The sequence below is a fragment of the Pteropus medius genome, unplaced genomic scaffold (assembly GCF_902729225.1).
Source record: "Pteropus medius unplaced genomic scaffold, Ma_sr-lr_union100, whole genome shotgun sequence".
Classification (NCBI taxonomy): Eukaryota; Metazoa; Chordata; class Mammalia; order Chiroptera; family Pteropodidae; genus Pteropus; species Pteropus medius.
In genome coordinates this window covers 10,284,456-10,308,194 of record NW_024350319.1, presented here as the reverse complement: position 1 = coordinate 10,308,194, position 23,739 = coordinate 10,284,456, and the positions used below count along the sequence as shown (strand labels likewise).

Below are 23,739 nucleotides of genomic sequence, written 5' to 3'. Positions count from 1 at the left end.
AGTCTTCTCCCAGTAATTAGAAGCATTTATCTTAAAGCTCGTTCTGTTTTAGCAGTGAGGTTATACGCAGTCATCTGTATTGTTACTGACTTCCTCAATTAGAGGCAATGGCATTTCACCTCCATGCAAAATATTAGTAAATTAACAGTTCCCACTCTGCATTCATTGGAAAAATCTGCTCTGCTTGTGATGACGAAAGTGACAAGCAGGGAGTAATCAGAGGCACTCCAGTATATCTTTAAGCCTTGCAAACATCAATGAAAACTCTGGCTCTGCACCTTGTCATTGGGGTTTGGCCTGTAGGGTACATTTCTTTTTTTCATGACATGATGCATAAGTCAGCATTGGTAATTGCAAGAGAAATAAGCAGTAACTCCAACAAAAAACAGCGATAGAAACATCCACCCTGGTTTTCCAGAATCTTTCCTATTACTCAATGTTTCTTTTAGACCATAAAATGAACTCTAACATTGTGAACAATTTTCAGATCAGATTTATAGTTCTCTGACATGACAACTTTGACTCAAAGAGCAAATTCTAACGAATATTTCCTTATAGTGCTAAGAAGACTGCAAAGAGATTATTATTTAAATGTTGTGACCGTCTCTTTCAGATGTAAAGGCATCTTAGTCTAATGAAGATATTTTTAACCTAGTAATTGTTAGGTCACGTGGATGGGCTTCAGTAGATTTACCTAAAATTTGTGAAAAACATCTTACGTGTATTGTATTAGGATAAACCTGGCCACTTTTATCAGCTTCTTTATGAGGACTTGTAACCCCATTAGGTAAGAATCTCTGGTCTGGTGAGAAGGACCCAAAGGCTGCGCGGAGGATTCTGCTGGAGTCTGCCACCAGAACTGTCATGGAGTTGGCCCGGTTTTAGTTCCTGTTCGTCTCCTCTATGTTTTAATATTTGAAACATAGGAATCATCAGTTTAGCTGAATCTTCACCTCTAATGTACTATATTCTAATAACTATATTAAGTAATGATTCAGCCTCATCCTTCATTGGCACTTTTGAGTATCATTAACCACAAAACTAAACATTTATGAAGACATTAATATTTGCATTGCATCAATGGAGCAGAAAGATCAACACTTTCCATTTGGAGACAGTATCACTTCTTCATGACAAGTCAAACCCTTAGGAAACTTTCATGCCATCAGAATATCATTTCTTTATGTGGTATGTTATAATAAAGCCTAACTTACAATTTAGGTATAATATAGCACTATGTCAACTGTGCGTTTTTAAGTCTATCAATTCTATTATGTTTCCAAAGACAGAAATGTTGAGGAACTGGACAAGTATTGCTTAAAATTATCCAACTAATTATTTCAAAATCTTTCTTTTTGGGGGGCTATGGAATTCCAGCCAAGGTTAAAGGTTATCTTTTGTAAAATCAATTAAACTAAAAGGAAAGTTTTTAATTTTTTATCATTATGGCTTAATAAAGGCAAATCAGGTCAAAATCATTGATTTTTTTTTTTTCACTAAATCTGTATTCAAGAACAGCCACTTATTTAATGTAAAGAAGATTTCTAAATGAGAAAGGTCTAATGAGAAATCTAAACGATCATTTTTGTACTGCATATGTAAAACTATAGTTAACTTACTGTCATGATGAGCCCCTTTTCCTGGAAGTATTTAACCAATGGAGCAGCATTCTGCTTGAAGTTCATTAGTCTCCTTTGGGTAGCTTTCAGATTGTCATCAGGACGCCCCTGTTGCTCTGCGCGCTTCAATAATCTTTCTTTGAGCCTCTGATTGGCGCAAGCCAGGAACACGACCAAGTCGGGAGTACAGATCTGTGGAGAGCATCAGACAGATAGGCATTCAACATACCAACCAATGCAAGTACAGGCAATAGCATGCATCTCTTTTGGTTCTGTTGCAGTGCCATATTTTTGGCCTTCTATGTTTCTTTTTGCCAGCACATTTCCAGGGTTATCACTACACAATGCCAGGAGCAGTCACTGCCATAATAATCCAAGTAAATGGCATACCCCAACCCATATGACCATATGCAGCGACCTACTAATTTTAGGAGAATACTTTTTATTTATGCTCAAATATGCGTCCTGGTTGAATTAAGAATATAGGCCAAACTTTGCCAAAGGTATATGTGACCTGATTTTAGAGGGGAGATGACTATTGGGCCATGGATGTTGTCTACAGTGAATAAGTACTGCTGCTATTATTACAATTTGATGTCCTTTCAAAAGTATCTACTTTATGCCAGGTCCGATGTTAAGTTATTTCCTATGATAATGTTAAACTTCACAACAATCTGCATTACTTACATTTTACAGATGAGAAAAACTGAGCCTCTGAGAAATTAAAGTACTTATCTGAGGCCATGTGGTCAGTAAGATCAAAGTTGATATCTGAACCTAGGTTTCTCTGGCCTAAGGCCTCTGTTCTTTCCACTGTTACAAAGCACCAAATGGCCCAAAGACCTTTGTGAATTTCTGAAAATATCAAGGAATGACATGGAAAGAACTTATGAAATAAACAGTTTTTATTTGACTCAATTAGAATTACTATTGCATTTGAAAGGTAACATGGTCATATAAAGTGAATGCAGTTTCTTATTGAAGATGGGAAAAGACAAAAAGGCAGTTTTGCATAGTGGTTTAAAGCAATAATCTCCAAAACTTTTAATCTCATCTTCACATTAGTAAATTATTTGAGTGTGTACCACAATAAATATATACTTATTAAGATATAGATTATGCACGTATAAATGATATGCATGTGTTACCACACTAATACAGGATGCAATTTAGAAAATATGATCATTCTTTTATCCACAAGGGATTGAGTCCAGGATCCCTACATGATACAAAATCTGAGGATGCTCAAGTCCCTCATAAAATTGGGTAGTATTTGCATATAACCTCCATACATTCTCCCCTATACTTTAAATCACTTCAAGATTACTTGTAATACCCAATACCATGTAAATGCTGTGCAAACAGTTGATATACTATATTATTTAGAAAATTATGACAAGGAACAAGTTCATGTATAGACATGTTCGGTACACATCAACAATGCTGTAACATTTTTTCTGAATATTTTCCATTTGTGGTTGGTTGAATCTGCAAATGCAGAACATGCAGATATGGAGGGCTGGCTGTATACAAAAAAATACAATTTAAAAAGGATGAATTATAATAATCATAATTTTTATATTTTCTTCCCAAAACACAGCAGTTTGCCTTGTGTCCTCTGGATACCACTGGTTAGAAAATGGACTCTGAAGACTGGAAGCATAAATTCCAGTTTTTGTCCTTGAACTTACCAGTTGAGAGATGGGTATATGACTTAACTTTGCTAAACCTCCGTGTCCTCATCCGTCAGTAGAGATAGGTAAACCTACCTTCCTGAGTTATTAGAAAGATTAAATAAGATAATGTATATAAAATACAAAGCATGAACTTGATCCACATGCTCAACAAATTTTAGCCATGTTTATTATCTCTTGGTATTCCTAATTCTATGTTGTCCTGGTTCTCCTTTAACTTTTTTTGTTTATCTTTTTTTTGCATTTTTTTTCTTCCTTAAACCCACAAGTGGGGAGGAGGATTCCTTGAGGCTTAGATGATGTTTTTTACCCCTCTTCAGATTCTTAATCTCCTCTCATTCTCTCAGTGCCTTTCCACCTTTTTGTTTCAACCACTACCCTTTGTTGATGAATTCCAAATCTACATTTTCAGCACTGACTTTCAATAGCACTTAAGTTTTATATTGTCAAATGTTTATATGATGGCTCTGTCTGTAAGTCTTAATGTTACTTGTTACTCAGCAAGGCTAAAATTAATCTCAGCACATTTTTACCTAAATGAAATTTCCACCTTGTTTATTTATTTATTTTTATGGTAGCAATACTAATTTCCTAAATTTCTCAGCTAGAAGCCTCCATATTGTTTCTAACCCTTACTTATCAAAACTTCAGTCTTTCTGAGCTATCACCTTTGCCTATGAATTTTGCCTTTGAAACACCATCCAGACTTCTCTTGCATCAATTTCTACTGCCACCGTGTAAGCATAGGCACATACTGGCATAAGTGATTAAGAACATGATTTTTAGAATAGATTGTTATGAATTTGAATTTAGAATCTGCCATCTATTAGTTGTTTGTCCTTGGGCAAATGATTCAATTTCTCTGAACCTCAGTTTTCTCAACTGTAAAACAAGGGGAAAAAACTCACCATCTCAGTAGCTTAGTATTTATCAATTTTAAAAAAAGTTCTAAATAGCTTTTGAGAAAGCTTAACAATTTGGAAAATTACAATTTATAGATATTATCTGAAGTTAAAACTTTTTCAAATATATTATAAAATTCATATTTAATAAAATCTTTGGCAATATTCAGCCTTACTCAATATAACAAATGACATCCTTTTTAATTGCCTTTAAATGAATTATATAAGGGAGAAGACAATTTTTGACAAATAAATGAAAATGACATTATATTGTGCTTGGTTTGGTTATAATGTATATTAAAATATGAAAAAAATCTGAACTGCTAGCTCGATACTGAATGCAGATAAAAACTTCTTGCATTTTGAAATTTTTGCAGTTTTCATTTAAACAAATTAAACAGTTCACTTTTAATATATTTTTTGTTTTGTTTCACACTGCAATGTAAGCATTTCTCTCTACATAACACAATCAAGTCAGGGATAGACATATATGTAATCATCAGCATATTTTGTCTGTTACTATTGGCTTTTGAAATACTAAAGACACCTTGACATTCATATAAGCTTTTCTTAAACTTTGAATGAAATTGCATTTTGTTTATTTAAAAAAATTAACAGAACTTTTAAAAAAGCAGTTTTAGGTGTACAGAAAACTTGAAAGGAATACATAAGATTTTTTTTTAATGCTATACTTCTTATTCTAAACGGTATTACATTAAAGTTTGCCTACTTCGCCATCTTGCCTGGAACCTCTTACATTCGTAATATCTAAGATTTTTGATCCGCGAACGCAACTTCAGTCCTGATAAAGATGATTTTAAAGTGAATCTGCAAAGTTATTTAATTTTCTAATTGTGATGAACCTGCTGTCTTTCCTTGGTATAAATTAAACAATATATAACTAGAAATAAAAAAAAAAATCAAAATATAGAACAGATGAGACCATCGTGACAGCTAGGGACAATCAGCTGATTGCTCAACAGAGCAACCGAAGGCACAAGCATACTCATCTATTTCCTAGTAACCACCATATATGATCACTCATTAGGGCTTCACTTTCTCCAAAGGAATTCCATTTTTAAAGGAAAAAATATTTAAATAGTTTGCTTTTCCCCAAAAATGTAAAATAGAAGCAGACACCATTCTGCTCCAAAAAATAGGAAGCTCCTAGAAAGTTTTCATAAAATTCACTTGTGAAATACTGGGAAGTCTCAACAAAGTAGATCCTTTGCATACCTTTCCTCAGCTTACATTCTCAAAATATATTTGTTAATTGAATGATTGAGTGAATAAGTAAGTAAATAAATAAATAACAAAAACTGAGATACTGCTTTTGTCTACGTGGAAGTAAATTTCCCAATTGCTGATACTGTTTCTTCCATTGAATCAACTAAATCGACCTTTCTTCCCCCCTTGCATTATATAGACAAGTCAACCTTCCTCTATCCATTTTCTTAAAGGCCCTACCTGAGTGTTTACTTGTTAAAAAGTGTTCTTGTTACAAAAGAACCCATGGTTGCCTTTAATAAGCAAAGTTGTATTCACTGCGTCAGACTGCAAAATGAGTGTATTTTAATACACCCTGTTCTTAACTTTGAGTACTTTGACTGACCTATTCTTTATAAAGATGTGGTAGAAAGCTTAGATTCCATAATTCAGACTACACTGTCAAAAACCAGGAAGCATAATAGAAAAAGAGAGAGAGAGAGAGAGAGAGAGAGAGAGAACATCACAGTTGGAATAAAAACTGGAATCACAGAAACTAAGGGATGGAAAAAACTTGGAGGTTATCTAACCCAAATGAATGCCAAAACTGTAATCTTCTCCACAATCTCTTGACAGTGGTTTTTAAGTTTGAATAGTTAAACTTGAATGTTCTTGTGAGCATTTCTTGTGCTGGGTACTTGTTCCTTATGAGCCAGTCTCTTTCATTACTGGATGATTTTAATAATTGGGAATTTCTTTCTAGTACTGGGCTAAATTTGCTTCCTATTCTGCCTGATGGGAAAATGTAAAATAAATTATTTCTTTCATCCATCAAACATTTATTGAATGTACATCATTATCACAGAGGCTAGACTAGATCATAAAAAGAAAAAAGGACAGATAACTGGACCTCATTATCATTTAGCATAGAGATAATTTCTGGGCAGAGCTTTTAATAGACTATGGGCTGAGGGACAAAAATTGGAATATAGGGCCCACGAAGGAGGAGCAGTTCTAAAAACTACTACAGCTGCCCCCAACTCTAGGCTTTTGTTTGGAATCCTAAAGGGTTATACTTTTGAGTGTATGTGAGCCAGCCTTCACGGGACTAAATCTGATTTAGAATTATTCTAAATCCTCACTATACTGTGGTGATTAAATGTGTTTAACAGCCAATTAGGTATATGTGAAAACAGAATTAGTGAACTAAAATGTCAGAAGAAAATATCCAGAATGAAGCAAGGGGGAGGAAGGAGTAGGGAAAAATACAGAAAACAGCAAAAGTTCTAGAAGAAGAGAGAAAATGAAAAAACAGTATTTGAAAATATAATAGCTAAGAATTTTCCAGTCACAAATGATATCAAGTCCTAGATTCAAGAAACATTATAAAAACCAAAAAATAAAAATAAACAGAAAACTCAGATCTAAGCACATCACTGTAAAACTGCAGAAAGTCTAAACAGAGCAAAAAAGAAAAATCTTTTAAGCAGCGAGAAAAACAGAAATGAAAGATCACGTTCAAGGAACAGCAATAAGACAGGTAGCTACATTTTCAAAATTAACAACGACAGCTGGAAAACAATGAAATGGTATCTTTAAAGTGCCAATATAAAATAACTGCCAACTTAGGTTTTTACATCCAGTAAAAATATCTTTTGAAATTAAAAGTAGATACAGACATTTTCAAACAAAACTGAGAGAATCTATGATCAGAAATTCTACACTAATAGAAATATTCAAGAATATTCTTTAGTTAGAAGAAAAATGATCCAAGATAGAAAGTTGACCCAGAGGAAAAATGGTAAGTATGTAGGTAAAACTAAATGAATATTGACGATGTAAAAGAGTACTAAAAGTATTTTGTGGTATTGAAAAATAGAGATTAGTCATGAAGCAGGTAAATGAAGTTCAACTATTCTAAGGTCTTATTTGGGAAGTGGTAAAAGTATTGATTTCTATGAGACATTAATAAATTAGTGATGCTTGTCATAATCCCCAGAATAGGAGTCAGCAAACTTTTTCTGTAAAGGGTCAGGTAGCAAAGATTTTAGGCTTTGCAGGCCATTTGGTCTAGTAGCACAAAAACAGCTATAGACAGGAAAGCAGAGTGGGAGACTGGGGAGAATGTAGAGGAGCGGGGCAAGCCAGTGCAAAGGTATAGTTTTGAGTTAGTAACTGTGACAGGAGCCTGGGACTCTATGTTGCTGGGCCTTTGGAGAGAACATGGATGAGGAGACTTTATCCATCAGATCCTGTCCCATATTGATCGGTAGTTTCTGCTTGGCATGTTACCTCTGTCATACTTTCACACTGTTTGTATGAGTCACGTGGGCAGGATGCCAAGCATGCACAGTAAGTTCTGCACATCACACTGGCACAAAGCTGGTTACAGCAGCAATGCCAAGTAAAAAGGGTGAGCTAAAAGAATATGAAGTGGGGGCATCAGAGGTATTTAATGCAGCAGTACACTTCAAATACAAAGATACAGAAATGCTAAAAGTAAAAGGATGGAAAAACATACCATGGAAACATTAACTAAAAGAAAACTGGTGAAACTATACAAATATCAAACCTGATTTTAAAATGGGCAAAAGACCTGAACAGGCATTTCTCAAAGGAAAAAAAAAAAAAAAGACATACAAATGGCTACAGGTACATGAAAAGATACTCAACATCACTAATCATCAGGGAAATGCAAATCAAAATCACAGTGAGACACTACCTTCCACCAGTTAGAAGAGTTATTATCAAAAAGACAAAAAAAGCAAAACAAAACAAAACAAAAATAACAAGTGTTGGTAGAGTATGGAGAAAAGGGAACCCTTGTACACTACTGGTGGGAATGTAAACTGGTGCAGTGACTATGGAAGACAGTATAGAGGTTCCTCAAAAATATTAAAAATAGAACTACCTCATAATCCAGCAATTCCACTTCTGGATATATATCTAAAGAAAACAAAATCATTATTTTGAAGTGATATCTGCACTCCCATGATCATTGCAGCGTTATTCACAATGGCCACGGCATGGAAACAACCTAAATATCTGTAAATATCTGTAAATAAATGAATGGATAAAGAAAAAAAATATACACAGACACACAAACATTACATTATACATATATGAAAATTATTCAGCCTTAAAAAAGCAAGAAATCCTGCTATTCGTGACAACATGGATGAACCTGGAGGACATTATATTAAGGGTAATAAGCAGAGAGTAGGATAGTGGTTGTCAGGGGTATGGTGGAGGCTGAAAAAGGGAAGATGTTGGTCAAATGGTACAAAGTATGAGTTATGCAAGATAAATAAGTCCTGGGGATCTAATGTATAATGACTATAGTTAAGAGTACTGTGTTATATACTTAAAATTTGCTAAGTAGATATACCTTTAGTGTTCTCACCACAAAAGCGTGATTGTGGTGATTATTCCACTATGTATGTATATATCAAAACATCGAGTTATATATCTTAAATATCTACAATTTTATTTGTCAACCATACTTCAATAAAGGTGAAAAAACATACAAATATCAGACAAAGTAGTCGATATCAGAGAGAGAGAAATAACTAGAGCTAAAGAGTGTCACTTCATTATGATAAAATGCTTAATTATCCAGGAAGAAACAACAATTCAATTTGTAGGATCTAATAATATAGCCTCACAGTATACAAGGCTGACATTGAACAGAACTAAAAAGAGAAAGTCACTAATCACAATCGCAGTGGAAGGTTTTAATATATCTTTCTAAGCGTCTGATAGAACAAGTTGCAAAACAATTAGTAAGGATATAGGAGAGTTTAACACAACTACTTGATATATATTATAGCACTACAATCATTAAGTTGATATAAACTCTTCAAAAATACACACAGAAAATTTATAAAAGTTTACCATATTCTGGAAATAAAGGAAATCTAAATAAATTTCCATAAAGGAAATCTAAATAAATATCAAACGATTAATATTACACAGATCATCTTCAATGACTACAGTGAAAATAAGCTTTACATAAATAATAGAAATATAAATAGAAAATTCCCATGTTTGAAAATTAAGCATTATTCTTCAATATCAAGGAAATCACAACAAAAATACAAAATATTTTAAAGTAAATGATAATGAAATTATGCCATTCCAAAACCTGTGAGATGTAATGAAATCACGATTGCAGGAACTTTTATTGCCTTAAATGCATATACTAGAAGAAAAAAGAAATGTTGGTATTAGTGATCTAACCATCCATCTCAAAATGATACAATAAGAAAACTTAGATCTTTCTAGGTCTATTAAAAAGTAGAAAGATAGAAAGCTAAAGGGCTTTCTATATTTTATATTAATAAAATATAAAATAAATACAGCTAAGGGGTTGTTTTAAAAAGACTAATAAAGTTGATACTCCCTTGTAAAATTAATCAAGAAAAACAGAAAAGGCACAAATAAATATTTAGATTAAAAAGAACTGCATCTCTAAGTACCCTACAGAGACTGAGATGATAAAAGATGAGATTAAGCATAACTTCATGAATGGGAATAAGAGGTTTAAATTTCCAGATATAAAACAAACAAAAGTCATGGGGATGTGGTGTACAGCATAGGGAATATAGTCAATAATATTATGGTGGTGTTGTATGGTATCAGATGTCTGCTGAAATTACAGTGATCACTTCTTTAGTTATATAAATGTTGAATAACTATGGTGTACACCTAAAACTAATATATAAATGTTTGTTAGCTATATTTTAATCAAATTATTTTTTTTTAAAGAAAATGAACATTTCTGAAAAAATGAAGAAACACTGCATATTCTGAAGGGTTCTACGGCCTTCTTAATGCCAATATAATTAGAAATACTGCCCCCAACAGACATCAAACTGATGAGTGCCAGAGGGGAGGGAGGTAAAGGGATGGGTAAAAAGAGTGAAGAATACAATTAATATTATTGTGATAAGTTTGCAGGGTGACAAAGGATTACTAGACTTAGTGTGGTAATCACATTGTAAGGTATATAAATGTCAAATCACCATATTGTACACCTAACACTGATATGATACTGTATAGCAACTACACTCAAACAAAAAAATTAATTGGAATAAAAAAAGAATAACTTTATGAAAACAAGTCAGAAATCTTAGAAAAACACAATTTCCCCAAATTGACAAAAGAATAAATAGAAAATCAAAATGGTTCTATATTTATGAAAGATAATAAGTCCATAATTCAAAACTCTCACACAAAGAAAACCCAAGACCCTGATGGCTTCACTAGTAAATTGTACCAGACATCAATCTACCAGAAACCCTTCTATTAAAAATAAAGGAAAGAATATTTTCCAATAAATTTTATGACGCCAGCATTATCTTGAATCCAAAGCCTGATGAAGACCTTAGAAAAAAACTTATAGGCCAACCTCACTCATGAACATAACATAAAAGTAAAAATTCTAAGTAAATATTAGTAAATGAATCCATCAACATATAAAAAGGATTTTGTACGTTTTGACAAATTTGGGTTTATTTCATGAATCAAAAATTGGTTTACCTTTCAAAATCAAGCACTGTAATTTACCAAACCAACAGAATACTAGAGAAAAATCATATAATCATTCTAACAATTAAAAAATATGAGAAAAACATTTGGTAAAACTTACATTCATTCATGATAAACACTCATCAAACTAGGAATTCAAGAGAACATCCTCAATCTGATAAAGAATAAATACATAAAATTTATAGTAAGCATCATCCTTAATAGGGAAATGCTGACATTTTCCTTCCAAGATGAAATAAAGATGCCTATTATCATCATTTCTAGTCAACACTTTAATAGAGATTTTATATAGTACAATATGACATGAAAAATAAATGAAAATTGGGATTGGAAATAAATATAAGTCATTTAGACAATATGATTGTACATATAAGATAACTCCCCGAATTTAAAAGCCATTAGAATAAATGTACAAATTTAGCATGATCTCTGCCTACCACGGCAGTATACAAAAATCAATTTTATTTCTATAAACTAACAATAATCAATTTTAAATGAAATAAAAATGCTAGTTAAATAATCGAAAAATCATTTAATTACCTAGGGAAAGATCTAATGAAAAGTGGTACAAAAATACAGACCTCAACAGAAACTAAAGATTTAAATAAAATGAAGCATAGGCCATATTCATGAATGGAACACTTAATATCTTAAAATGCCAGTTTTTGCTATATTGATCTATAAATTCATCATAATCCCTAAATTCCAGCAGGTTTGTGTATGTGCGTGTGTGTGTGTGTGTGTGTGTGTATGCGCGCGCGCGTGTGTATGTGAGAATTGAAAAGTTTACTCTAAAATTTATTTGGAAATGCAGATGGCCAAGATAATTGGACTCATTACAAATCCACAGTAATTAAGATAGTGTGGTACGGGTATTGAGGAAAACCAGTTAGCCATTGTAAGAGAGAGAATCTCGAAACAGATCCACTGCCCAAATGTATGATCATATGATTTATGACAAAGATGGTTCTGCAATGCAGTGGAAAAAGCAGTCTTTTCAGTAAATGGTACTAGAACAATTAGATGTTCGTATGGGAAACAATGACTCTTAACTCCCTACATATTCTATTATTTGACATGCAAAGTCATTCTAAATGAATTTTCAGATCTAAATCTGAAAAATAAAATAAAAGTTATAGAAGATAATATATAAGAAAATAGATTCTGCGGTTAGACAAGGATTTCTTAAAAAGAACTCAAAATACTCTAACCATAATAAAAAGTTTGATAAATTGAATGGTTTTAAAATTTAAAAAATTATTTATTGAAATACATTAAGAGAATGAAAATGCCAGCTACACAGTGGGAGGAGATATTTGCAACACATATAACCAATAATGGGCTTATTTTGAAAATGCAAAAGGAATTCTTGCAAATCATTAAGAAACAGAAAACACGATAGAAAAACAGGCAAGAGGCTTGAACCCGCATTTTTACAAAAGAGGAGGATATCCAAATGACAAATGATTTGAAAAGGTGCCTGCATCATCAATAATCTGGAGAATGCAAATTGGAACTACACAACCACTGGAATGGTTAAAATGAAAAATACCAACAATACTAAATGTTAACATGAATATGCAGCAGCTGGAGTAAGTTCGAGATAAGTCATCGAACAGCACACTCATACCTAGTACATGCTAGATTGTATTGCACCAAGGACTACAATGAGGGCAAATCAGGTATGCTCTTGCTCTGATGGAGTTTATGGCGAACTGGCAGAGACAAACTTTAATAGAAGAATCTCACAAATAGATATAAAACTGGAACTGTGTGGTAAATACCACAACATAGAGGTGGAGCAGTTGTTACTATGAGAACAAATAACAGGGAAGTCACAGAAGGCTCCTAGGAGGAACTGACAAGCTGAGATCTGAAGATGAGAAAGGATTAACTAGAGAAAGAAGAGGAGGGAAAAGTGGTCCTTCCAAGGGAACAGAAATTCATAGAGCAGGGCAGGCACATGGCTTAAGAAGAATGCAACACCCAAATTTTACATGAAGTATGTTTACAAGATAAGAATCATTTAGGCATCAACTTTTTAGAGAGGAGATAATCTGAACAGGTAGGCAAATTTTGTTTTCCAGGATAGGAGACACAATTAATGTCTTGATGGGGGCTTTCTCCAAATTAAGTTTGATGTTTACAAGTGAAAGATTCTGGACACTGGAATAGATGAACTCAGACTCTGGGAAATACAAAGTTCTGTCTTCTTTTCTTTGTCTATTCTCTTTTCCCAGTTAACAGGTACGGGCTCTACAATTACTCCAGTTGATTATAAACTCTATGACCTTTGGGTTTATAGAAAAGGAGAAAAAGTAGGAGAATGTTAATCTCAAAGGAAAGTAAGTTCAAGACTCCTCTCATATTGCCCCATCCTCCTCTCTTCACTTTTGAGGAGAAAAAGCGCTGCTACAGTTGGTCAGAGTGAGACCTTTCACTGAGCTATAGGTACGAGGTAGGGGGTGTGTTTTCTCTCACCTAGGATCCTCTCTTTTATTTCAAAGAGCCTGGAAAAGTACTATTCATTTCTCTTTCTCTGATTCTCATCATTCTTTTTGAACTTGTTTCTTTCTATGCAGCTAGTGAGGTCCATTGATTCAACTGTCAGAAGGCCTGCATTGGGCAGCTCTAAGAACTGGCACAATTTATGGTTTTCTGGCTCTACTTTCTGTCTTCTCCTCCAAAGGCATTCTCTGGATCAATGTTTCTGTGACAATAGTGGCACAATCGGAGACTTGGGGGTGAGATTAGGATCAAAGGAATTCTCTGTGTGGTTCAGAGAGCAGTTCTGGGCTCCACTGGGTTTAGAGACAAAGTTTCACAGTAGAATAATTCTTTTTTTGCTGTCAATTGCTGTCCCTGTATGTACTGATTTAAGGATCATGATGGAGCACTGACAGACTGAGAATAGGATTTGTTGTTCCTCAAATATTTTACGCTCTCATGTTTTCAATGATAGGTACTGGTTAGTAGGCCTGGATTAGAAAACAAAATAAGAAATTTTCCCTGACCATAAAGCTTCCATAGTCTGGTAGTTGAGTGAAGAGATAATTATAATACAATATGATTAGCACAATGTTTAAAAAAAAATGGGAATAAAGAGGAAAGCCATTTCAAAATTGGTAATTTTTATAATACCTGATGTCAGTTAACATTTTCCCTGTCTTTTCTCCAAAACAAATACCACTCCCCTTTTCATTACTGTTACGATTATATGAAATACATGAATTGCTGAGGCAAACTCTGATAATAATGTGAGAGAGACTCTGTAGCCATGTTACTGAAAGAGTAGTTAGTTCTTGTAGTAGATGCTCTTGTGCGGGCATTCCCTAGAAGCTTGTTAGAAATGCAAATTCATGAGTTCCACTCTGTTCTACTGAATTGGAAGCTCTGGTGATGGGACTCCAGAAGCTGGGTTTTAACCTCTGCCTTATATTATAAGGAACCCTATGTATAGGAACGAGTGCTCAAAACAGGAGCTTATTGAAGTTGCAGGGTCTTTAAATGAAAAACAACAATAACAACAACAACAACAACACCTCAAAGTGGATTAATATGATTAAGAACAAAAACAAAAGAAACTAACATAGGGAGAAAACTAATATGTGAAATCTTATTTTTATAGTTTGGTCATTTCTTGTTCAACAGCTAAATTCTATCCATTTCCATGTTTGTATTACTTTAGGTAAGTAGTTATCTAGGTTATTCTGTTCTTTCACAACCTGTCACAAGCCGAATTAATCATATCTGCTGAACAATGTATCATTAATGGTTTCAAAAAGGCATCATTAGATCATGAAAAGTACAGTTCTGTGGTTTGATTTTTACGGTGCAAATTTTCATTTCAATAAAAGCAATTGGGGTACATTAAGCTGTCAAGATGTAGAAATTTAATGAAGAAGAAAAGATTAAGATTTTATTTACTATATACCAGGTTGACATATGGAAATGAATGTAAACTTCCAACTCTATTTCTTCCAAGACATCTTTTCCTCACCACTAATTTGATTATGCAGGCAGTTACTTCATTCGTTTAGTCTTTCTTCTAATATCCTATTATGAGCCAGAAGTTGAAGTTCTGGAAATGCAGACTGAGACTAGCTGGGCTGGCACTGCCTTCCACGCTAAGCAGTTGGGGTTTTACCTTATAAACACAGGAATACTATATTTCATTACCTGCCTTAGAATGAATGTCATTCTAAGGGCAGACTGGGTGTTGAGAGACTGTAGGCAAGAGGATCATCTGAAGAGCTAATGAGCCTGAACTCTCTGTAATTATGTGCCCCTTTATGAAGAGAAGTCAAATAAAAGATAATGTAAAACATGATCAGTTTTCTTGGTTTTAATAGTCATTTAGGAAATTGGGGGAAGCATTAGCGCCAAAATTAGGCAAATGGCCCTGAAATAAGACAAAAGGACTTTCTGAGTTTGGAGAAGAGAGAGGAATGAAGGCACGTGATAGAGTCCAAAAATGCAGCAGCTGTTTCTACATCTGTGGGATGAACACGCCTGCCTGGTTCAGAGTGGTCAGTTTATGAACTCCTCATTACTAGTGCATGTGATGACTGACTGATCAGAAAACACTATCTACTAAGAAGCAGTAAAAAGATTTGGTGATGTTGTTGGATGATGTTCCCAGGCCCAGCTAAGAAATCACCACTAGTACAGACCTTGAAGAAGTGTAAGATCTCAGCATACTGCTAATTCTCACCATTTAGCCAACTTCTAAACCAGCCTCTCACTATACCTTGCCTCTTTACAAATACAACTTTTAAATCCATAATATCAACAGTGAGAATAATTATCCATGAGATCCCGTTGTTGGTATATGAACATCAACCTGATTCATAGAAGTGATGAAGATAGGGAAGGATTTTTAAAGACCATGTGATCCAAATCCCTATTTGATATTCATAGCAATCAGTTTTCAAAAAAGTTATAAATTAAATATATGATATTTTAAATTATATCATATAAGATAAAATATATTCATTTAAAAAAGCAAGAGCAGTGAAGTTTCTAAAAATACAGCAGCTACTTATTTTAGACAACTAGTATTTATGCTTTGAGACGCACTACATCCATTCAAAAGAAGTATTAGAAAAGTGGTTTAGAAATTCTTAAAGCAAGAAGTACAAGTTCACATCTTTTAAAAGCATTTCTTGGAAAAAAATGAAATTTAAGAGGATATTAAATGCTAACTTATATTATGGGAATACGAAATAGATAAGAAATTATATAATAGTTCTATTAATACTCTATGCACAGACTTATTGAACGGAAAATAGACTGAAAATTCACCACAAAATGTTATTATTAAATATTTTCATTTGAAGTTCAGACGGAAATACTTTTTTAAAAAAAGACACTGGTGTCATTTCAAAGAAAAACTGTTATCTTTTTCTCAGGTATAAGGTATCTTGATTTGTATGGCTGAAAGAAGTTCAAAAGAAGATGCATGCCTCATATAGTTCTGTTTCACACTTATCCGTGTTAAGTGCTTAGCATTCACTCAAATACAAAGACTGTCTCCAAGGAAATTCAGAGAAGACTAAATTATCAACAGCTGAAGGAGGAGTAATAGTATTCCACTCTATTCCTTAGATATTACTATATCTCTCTGCTTAGCTTCTCTTATAATAACTGTTCTCATTCATATTGACAATGAAAAAACTTTAAACTCATATCCTCAGGGGACATTTGAGGCTTTAAGACCCAAAAAAATTCTAGCCTGAATTTGAGAACATATCTTTAGAACATCTTGCTCTCAAGGTTTTCTTGAATATCCTAAGTATGAGAACCACTAAGTAAGTTTCCTTCATTCTTCCATTCATTCGATCTATAAGCATTTATTAACTATTTTAATATGTGCCTACAAGTTGTTAAACTAGGTCAGTATTATTTCATTTTTTTTCTTTTTGAAAAATCTTCTGATTATTGGGGTGATCACTTTATAAGTTATCTAAATGTCTAGTCACTGCGTTGTACACCTGAAGCTAATATTGTATGTCAACTATAACTGAAAAAAAAAACCTTCTGGTAGAGCTCAAGCACTGCTTGGAAATGCATTCATAGGTGTCCATTTCAGTTCAACAAATATTATTAAGCATTTACTATGAGCCAACTCTAGTATTAGATAAAAGAAATGCAAAAGAGGTAAGATGTGGTCCCTGCCCACAAGAATCTTCCAATTCAGTGTAGAAGCTGATACATAAAACGTTATTTTGATATAGTAAAACAGTGTGGAAATTCCACTCTATTGAAATATAGTTCCAAAATGGAAACCAGGGCAGGGTACAATAGAGGCACAGAAGAGGACCTAGAGTTCTGGAAACTTGTGGCCCTGTGAATACCACATGACTATATGGAATAGCTTCTTTTCTCAGAAACTCTCCAGGGCTCTGCTTTTCCCAGGGAAAGTGTGTAGACAGAGGAAGAAACAAGTTATATTCAAGTCTACTGGTATGCAAAAATGGATCTATGAGAAACCCTCATTCATTCAGTCACTCATTCTCTTAGTGGGATTTTGTTGAGTACTGCCAAGCACCAGAAGTATAATAGTTGCGTTTTGTGTTAGTTTGCAGTAGCTCATAATCTGGCCTCCAGCCCTAAACTGCTTTGGTGTAACAAAATGTGACGAACTCCAGGTTTATTAGAAGTTGATGTTCTGATCGCCACCATCACACCCAAAACAGCAAACTAAGCTGAAAGAATACCCAATGAAGTGACTAGCAGAATATGTGAAATTAGGTCTCTTTCTGACAATCAGGAATAATCTCATGAGTACCCCCATCCCACCCCATGCTCCTTCAAATACAATCCCACTTCTAGGAGGAGGGCGAAGATCTTATTTTTTTTCCTATAAAGATCTAACAAGTGGCTTGGTATATTCGCAGTTCTAAAACATCTGGGATGGGAATTCAAACTGTTATGATCTCCATTCTATACACCACAGATATAGCCCATCCCAGTGGCTTTCTAACTGGGATGGGCAGAGAATCATCACTGCTAATGATCATAGCACTCCGGATTTAGCTTCTCAATACAGCAGGCCAGGAAGCCATTACCATTTAAATGTGGTATGAAAGATGAAATCTTTTTGCCACTGCTGGTCTATGCAGATTAGTGAGGTGACCACATAAGCCACACATGAAAATTAATTTCAGTATCATTCTGAATAGCCATAATGAAGAACACACACACGTGCACACACACCCACACTCAACTGGATTTCAATGCTAAGTTGTGTGGACAGAAAAAGTATTTTTTTTATTAAAACCAATGTAGTTATTTGCCAAAATTGTTGATGTCCACTTTTAATGTTCTACTCCGCATTGTCAGTGGGAGAATCCTTATCTTACTTTCGCATTAGCAAATGGGTAATTTTCCAAGGCTTTAGAAGATAACAGCTATTGTAAGAATGGGTCTTTTCATATTGTGCTGGTGCTATTGATTTGATAAGAGACTTTTGAGTTTCTTTTGACCACAGCAGCAGCTACCTCCATCTTGGCCTTTCTGCTCTAACAGGGAGCCAGAGCACTGACGTATAATCACTCTAGCAGGATATTTTTAGATTATTAATTTAGTGTTTTGAAATGTATGAGTGATTTGAGCAGAAACAAATCTGAGCTGGAAACCCTTTCCAAATATTTCAGTGGTAGTATTGGTAGTATTGTGTGTATTGTGTGGTTTATATCTATCTATCTATCTATCTATCTGTCTGTCTATCTATCTATCTATCTATCTATCTATCTATCTATCTACCATCTATCTATCTATGTTTATGTATACACATACATATACATAAAGAAAAATATTTATTAGAATATTTGGTAGTTCAAATAAAACCTACGTGGGTCAATTTTCAGCAGGCTTATTTTTAAATTTTAATAGAAAGCAAAGAACTATGAAGAGTTTAAACCATTAGCCATTAGCTCACCAGAGAGTTTAAACCATTAGCCACTTTATTATTCACTCATTCATTTACTCATTCATTCAGTAAATATTGAGTATTTAACGTGTGCAAAAATAATATTAAAGAATTCCTAAAAGTTTCTAGGCAAGAAGAATCAATGGTTGGCTCTAATAATTTGCTCTAATTCTTAACAATTGGTACTTTTAAGATTTTCCTTATGCAGAATTCAAAATTATTTTCTTCAAAACATACAAATACATTTACTCAGTGGAGAAGACCCAGACAATATGCTACTTGTAAATCTCAGACAGGCTTTGAAAACAGTTATGAGGAGACAAGCATGAAGACAAACAGTGATTTATATCAGAATATAACAGAACTTGTAAAACTGAATGTGCTTTCTACTTCAAATAGACCCTTTGGGAAATTAAAAATTCATTTTAATATGTTGTCCACAGTTCGAAATGTTTTTGGGACTGCCTTTTGGCTCTAATTTCAGAAAGGTTCTTCTAGATGGTAAATTCCAGTCATCTGAGGCTAGAATCAACCTTTTTTTATTCTCAGGGAGACAATATAATTGGGTAGAAAGAGCTCTGGACATAGGAGTGTGGGTTGCTTCTTCCAGCTCAGGAGTTTGGGTTGCTTACTCTAGCTCTACATTAACTAAATTTGTGAACTTCCAGCCAGTCACTTAACCTCACTGGGTCTCAATTTTCTCTTTAAAAAATGAGATCAGTAGTTACCAAATGTTTTTTAATATGAAGATTCTTTTTAAAGGTTTTTTAAAAATTCAAAGAATTTCCATATATTGAGTTGTACATTTGCTGTCAGTCGATTGAGAAAATTATTATTTTGCCTAATTTTGTTTGCCTCTGCAATGACTCAGCAACACTCAGACACAGGGACAGGCAATTACAAGATGCAGGATAAAATAGCCTCTAAAATTTGTGCTTCTACGAATCTATGTACTTACAGAGGGCATTATTTAAATCATGAATGGGAAGATATTTTTTGGCCATGACTCATGGGGGAAAAAAAAGAACTGAGGACTACAACAGATTAAATGCAATAATCCAGGGCTACTCTCATTAGAAAATTAGTCTCTATCACTTTTCTAAAGTAAACTTAAGTGTATTACCCTCTATCCCATCCACATATGTACCAATAACTGCATATTTGAATAATGTTATAAAAAAGATGTTTATCATTCTAAGTCGATATTTTAATAAGGAATCACCATGGGAAGTTAAACAATAAGCCAGAGGTGGCTCACCCTATACTTTTATAATACATAGAAATACATAATTTAATATATAAAACTACAATTGATTTGTACATTAACCTTGTATTCTGTGACCTTGCTAAAATTTATTAGTTTAGTAGTAATTTTGTAGATTTCTTAGGATTTTCTTTGTCAACAATCATGTCATCCACAAGTACAGTTTTATTTCTTCCTTTACGCATTTATGCCTTTTATTTATTTTTCTTGACTTAATATATTTCTTGGAACCCCCAATACAAAGTTCAATAAAAGTGGTAAGAGTGGAAATCTCAGCAGTTCTCAATCTTAGGGGGAAAGCACTGAATGTTTCATCATTAAGTATGATATCGGCTACAGTTTTTTTCATATATGTCCCTTATCTGATTAAAAGAATTCTCTTCTATTCCCAGTTTGGTGAGTTCTTTTCATAAAACAATGTTAAATTTTTTTTTTTTTTTTTGTCATTGTGGTAACAGAACATACTCTACAAGATTTCAAGGCTTTAACAGTTATTAACTTTTCCTTTTGTTGATGGTTTCCTTTGCTGTGCAAAAACTTTTTAGTTGATGTAGTCCCATTTCTTTATTTTTTTCTTTTGTTTCCTATGTCCAAGGAGATATATTAGAAAAAAATCACTAATAGCAATATCAGAGAGTTTATTGTCTATGTTTTCTTCCAGAAGCTTTATGGGTTTGGGTCTTACATTTAAGTCTTTAATACATTTTGTTTATTCTTGGCTGCGTGAAAAAGGTGAAGGAATGAAGAAGTACAAATCAGTAGTTACAAAACAGTCACAGGGACATAGAGTACAGCATAGGAAATATAGTCAATATTATTGTAATGGCTGTGTGCAGTGCCAGATGGGTGCTAGAGTAATTGGGGGGGATCACCTCATAAATTATATAAATGTCTAACCATTGAAATGATACCTGAAACTAATATAAAATAAAATTTTAAAAAGTTATTAATACTTGTTATGGTCTACTATATTGTTTATCTTGATGAAGGTCCCATGTGCACTTGAAAACAACATATTTTGTGCAGTAGTTGGGCACTGTGTTCTAGATAGGTTTATTGTTCCTCAGATCTTCTAGGTCCTTACTGATATTTTGTCTAGATTTTATATCAAATACTAAGAAAGGACTGCTAAAATTTCCAACTGTGAGTGTGGATTTGTCTATTTGTGGATTTTTGCTCCTTTATCTGTCAATTGTTTGATTTGCATATTTTGAAATTTTTTATTAGGTATATACACATTTATAATTTTTACGTCTTAATGATGCATGGACCCTACACTACAAAATGTTTCTCTTTATCTCTGGTGATTCTCTTTGTCTTAAAGTCTACTTTATCTAATGTCAATGAAGTCATTTCAGCTTTTTAGGTTTAGTATTTAGTATTATGGCATATCTTTTTATGTCTTTTGTTTTAAACCTGTCTGTGTCTTTATTTTTAAAAAACATCTCTTATGAAAATAAATTTTATTCACTTCTCCCCGAATAAAATCCCAGTTGAATCTTCCTGTAAAGGTAGGAGTCCTTTTATACTATAAAAAAGTACCCTGTTATTCATTTTAGAAATTCAGCATCTTTGAAATTATTTTTTTCATAACATGGGACATACTTGTGCACATATTTACTCTTCCCAGAATGTGATGTGTTTATAATCAGTGAGGCTAAGTTGGTAAGATCTGAGATTGTACCTTGGGCTTCCAAAATACATGACAGCCAGTTTAATTTGAATTTATAGTTTTGATAATTACTTAAGAGATTCAAATTATAACTGTATCTGCATATTCTCAAGAAACTGGTCTTTTCCATTAGAGACATTAAGGGAATTGGGCCTGGAAATTAAGAAAATACAGTAGTTTATGTTTGAGTGAATCGCTCTGCAAAAAATACAAAATGTTAACACTGGGAAAGCCTTTTGTCACTCATCCTTATCAAATATTTTGGGAAAATGAAACCAGTGCATATTGGCATAAAAAAATAGAGATATAGTTACTTAACAACTACCTCATACAGTGTATTAGAAAGCTGGGAGAAAGATAATGATTTTGTAATTGTGCTGTATATTTTCTCTTTGCTTCTCTAGCTCCGTTCTCTACCATTCTTTCCCTATCTGTGCCCTGGGTGATTGACTCTTCTGGAAAGAATCAATGTGTTCTCTTGCCCTCTGGCTTCCAGTTGGTTTTGACCTACGGTGAACATCAGCAGGAGATCAGAGGAAGGGAGGAGAAGAACATCTGGATGTTTATTCCCTTGGCTCTCATCCTATGGAGTCATCATAGGCTGGCTACCTCTCTCTACTGAAGGCCAAAGCTTCTGTAAGGAAGCCTTCTTCATAGATCTTTTTCCTGGGCTCCCTCATTTCGAATCTGTAGGCCTTAGGGATAGTAACAGATTCCATTTTTATCAGCCTCACGATACTGAACTATCCTTTGCAGTTTCCTCATGTCTTGTGTATATCAAGTTCCTTTATTACAGACTCTTCTGTTTCCCCTGTCTGAATGGGCCACATCTTTCCTGTTGGAACCTCACTGACACAGCAATCTGATGAACTAATAGTTAACAATTTAAGGTACTATATGATAAGTGTCATATACATGTTACAGAGAGAAACATATTTTGCTGAACGAGATGAAAGAAGAGAAATCTCCAAGGCTGAAGATCCTAGGAGAAGGTATCCAAGAGAAAGAGAGATTTGATAAGCAGTAAAAAATGACTATCAAGGAGAAACAAATAACGAGGGAGCAAAGTTATGAAATGTGTTCAAGGGACGGTGGCAAGACAAGCCAGCATTGACTCAGATCAGATTGTATGGGGGCAGTGATTCCACAGAAGCACAGGAACCTTATGACATTAATACTGAGAACATAACTTATGTGAAATTCCTCACATTCTAAGGAATTTCTCACTCAAGAAAATAAGTGCTAAGACTAGTGAAGATGACATTATTGGGATAACTGTGGATGTGCTCTAATTTCAGTACTTCGGTATTATTAGCAACAGCCTGCTTGCTCCATAACTATGGCAACATGCTATGGCTGAAAACCTTTGCTGTGTGCCATTAAACATGGAATTAAAATGTGCACGTTAGTGTGTTTAAGAATCAGCTTTGCTAAAAGTTGTTAACTTGGTAATGTGTAGATTATTGTGTTCCACCCTCCAGGAGTTCTTTTTTTTCCCTCAGAAATTCTAATTTAGTAACTCTGAGAAGGGACTTGCACAATCCGCCTTTTTAAACAAGGTATGTACCTGGTTCTGATACAAACCATATAGGGAGAAACATGTTTGTAGCATTAAAGGCTTTCAACCAGAAGAATGAATTAATGACAGTGGTCTTTTAGAAAGATTAATTAGGACACAAGAAAGACGATGTGGAGCAAATAAGGACAAGAAGAGTAGCTATGTGAAGACTCTAAAAGTCCAGATAGATTGGAATGAGCACCTAGTATGAATAGACTAGGTAGAAGGAAACTAAGGAAAGGGACTATCAGATAAGAATAAAGTGAAGAATGGGCTGGTATTTATTTATTGAGTGTCATGGTGTGGTGGTTTAAAACATGTTGACAAGTTTTTTTGACACT

At 33.9% G+C, this 23,739-nt stretch overlaps 1 protein-coding gene across 3 annotated transcripts in view; it reads right to left on the bottom strand.

Annotated features, from left to right (window-relative positions):
• AK5 (adenylate kinase 5) overlaps positions 1-23,739 on the bottom strand; it is a 195,426-nt gene that overhangs the window by 144,471 nt on the left and 27,216 nt on the right. For all 3 annotated transcript variants that reach the window (XM_039838642.1, XM_039838640.1, XM_039838641.1), the window contains exon 6: positions 1,620-1,811. In XM_039838642.1, coding sequence (XP_039694576.1) covers positions 1,620-1,811 — 192 coding nt within the window. The remainder of the gene's footprint in view (positions 1-1,619; positions 1,812-23,739) is intronic.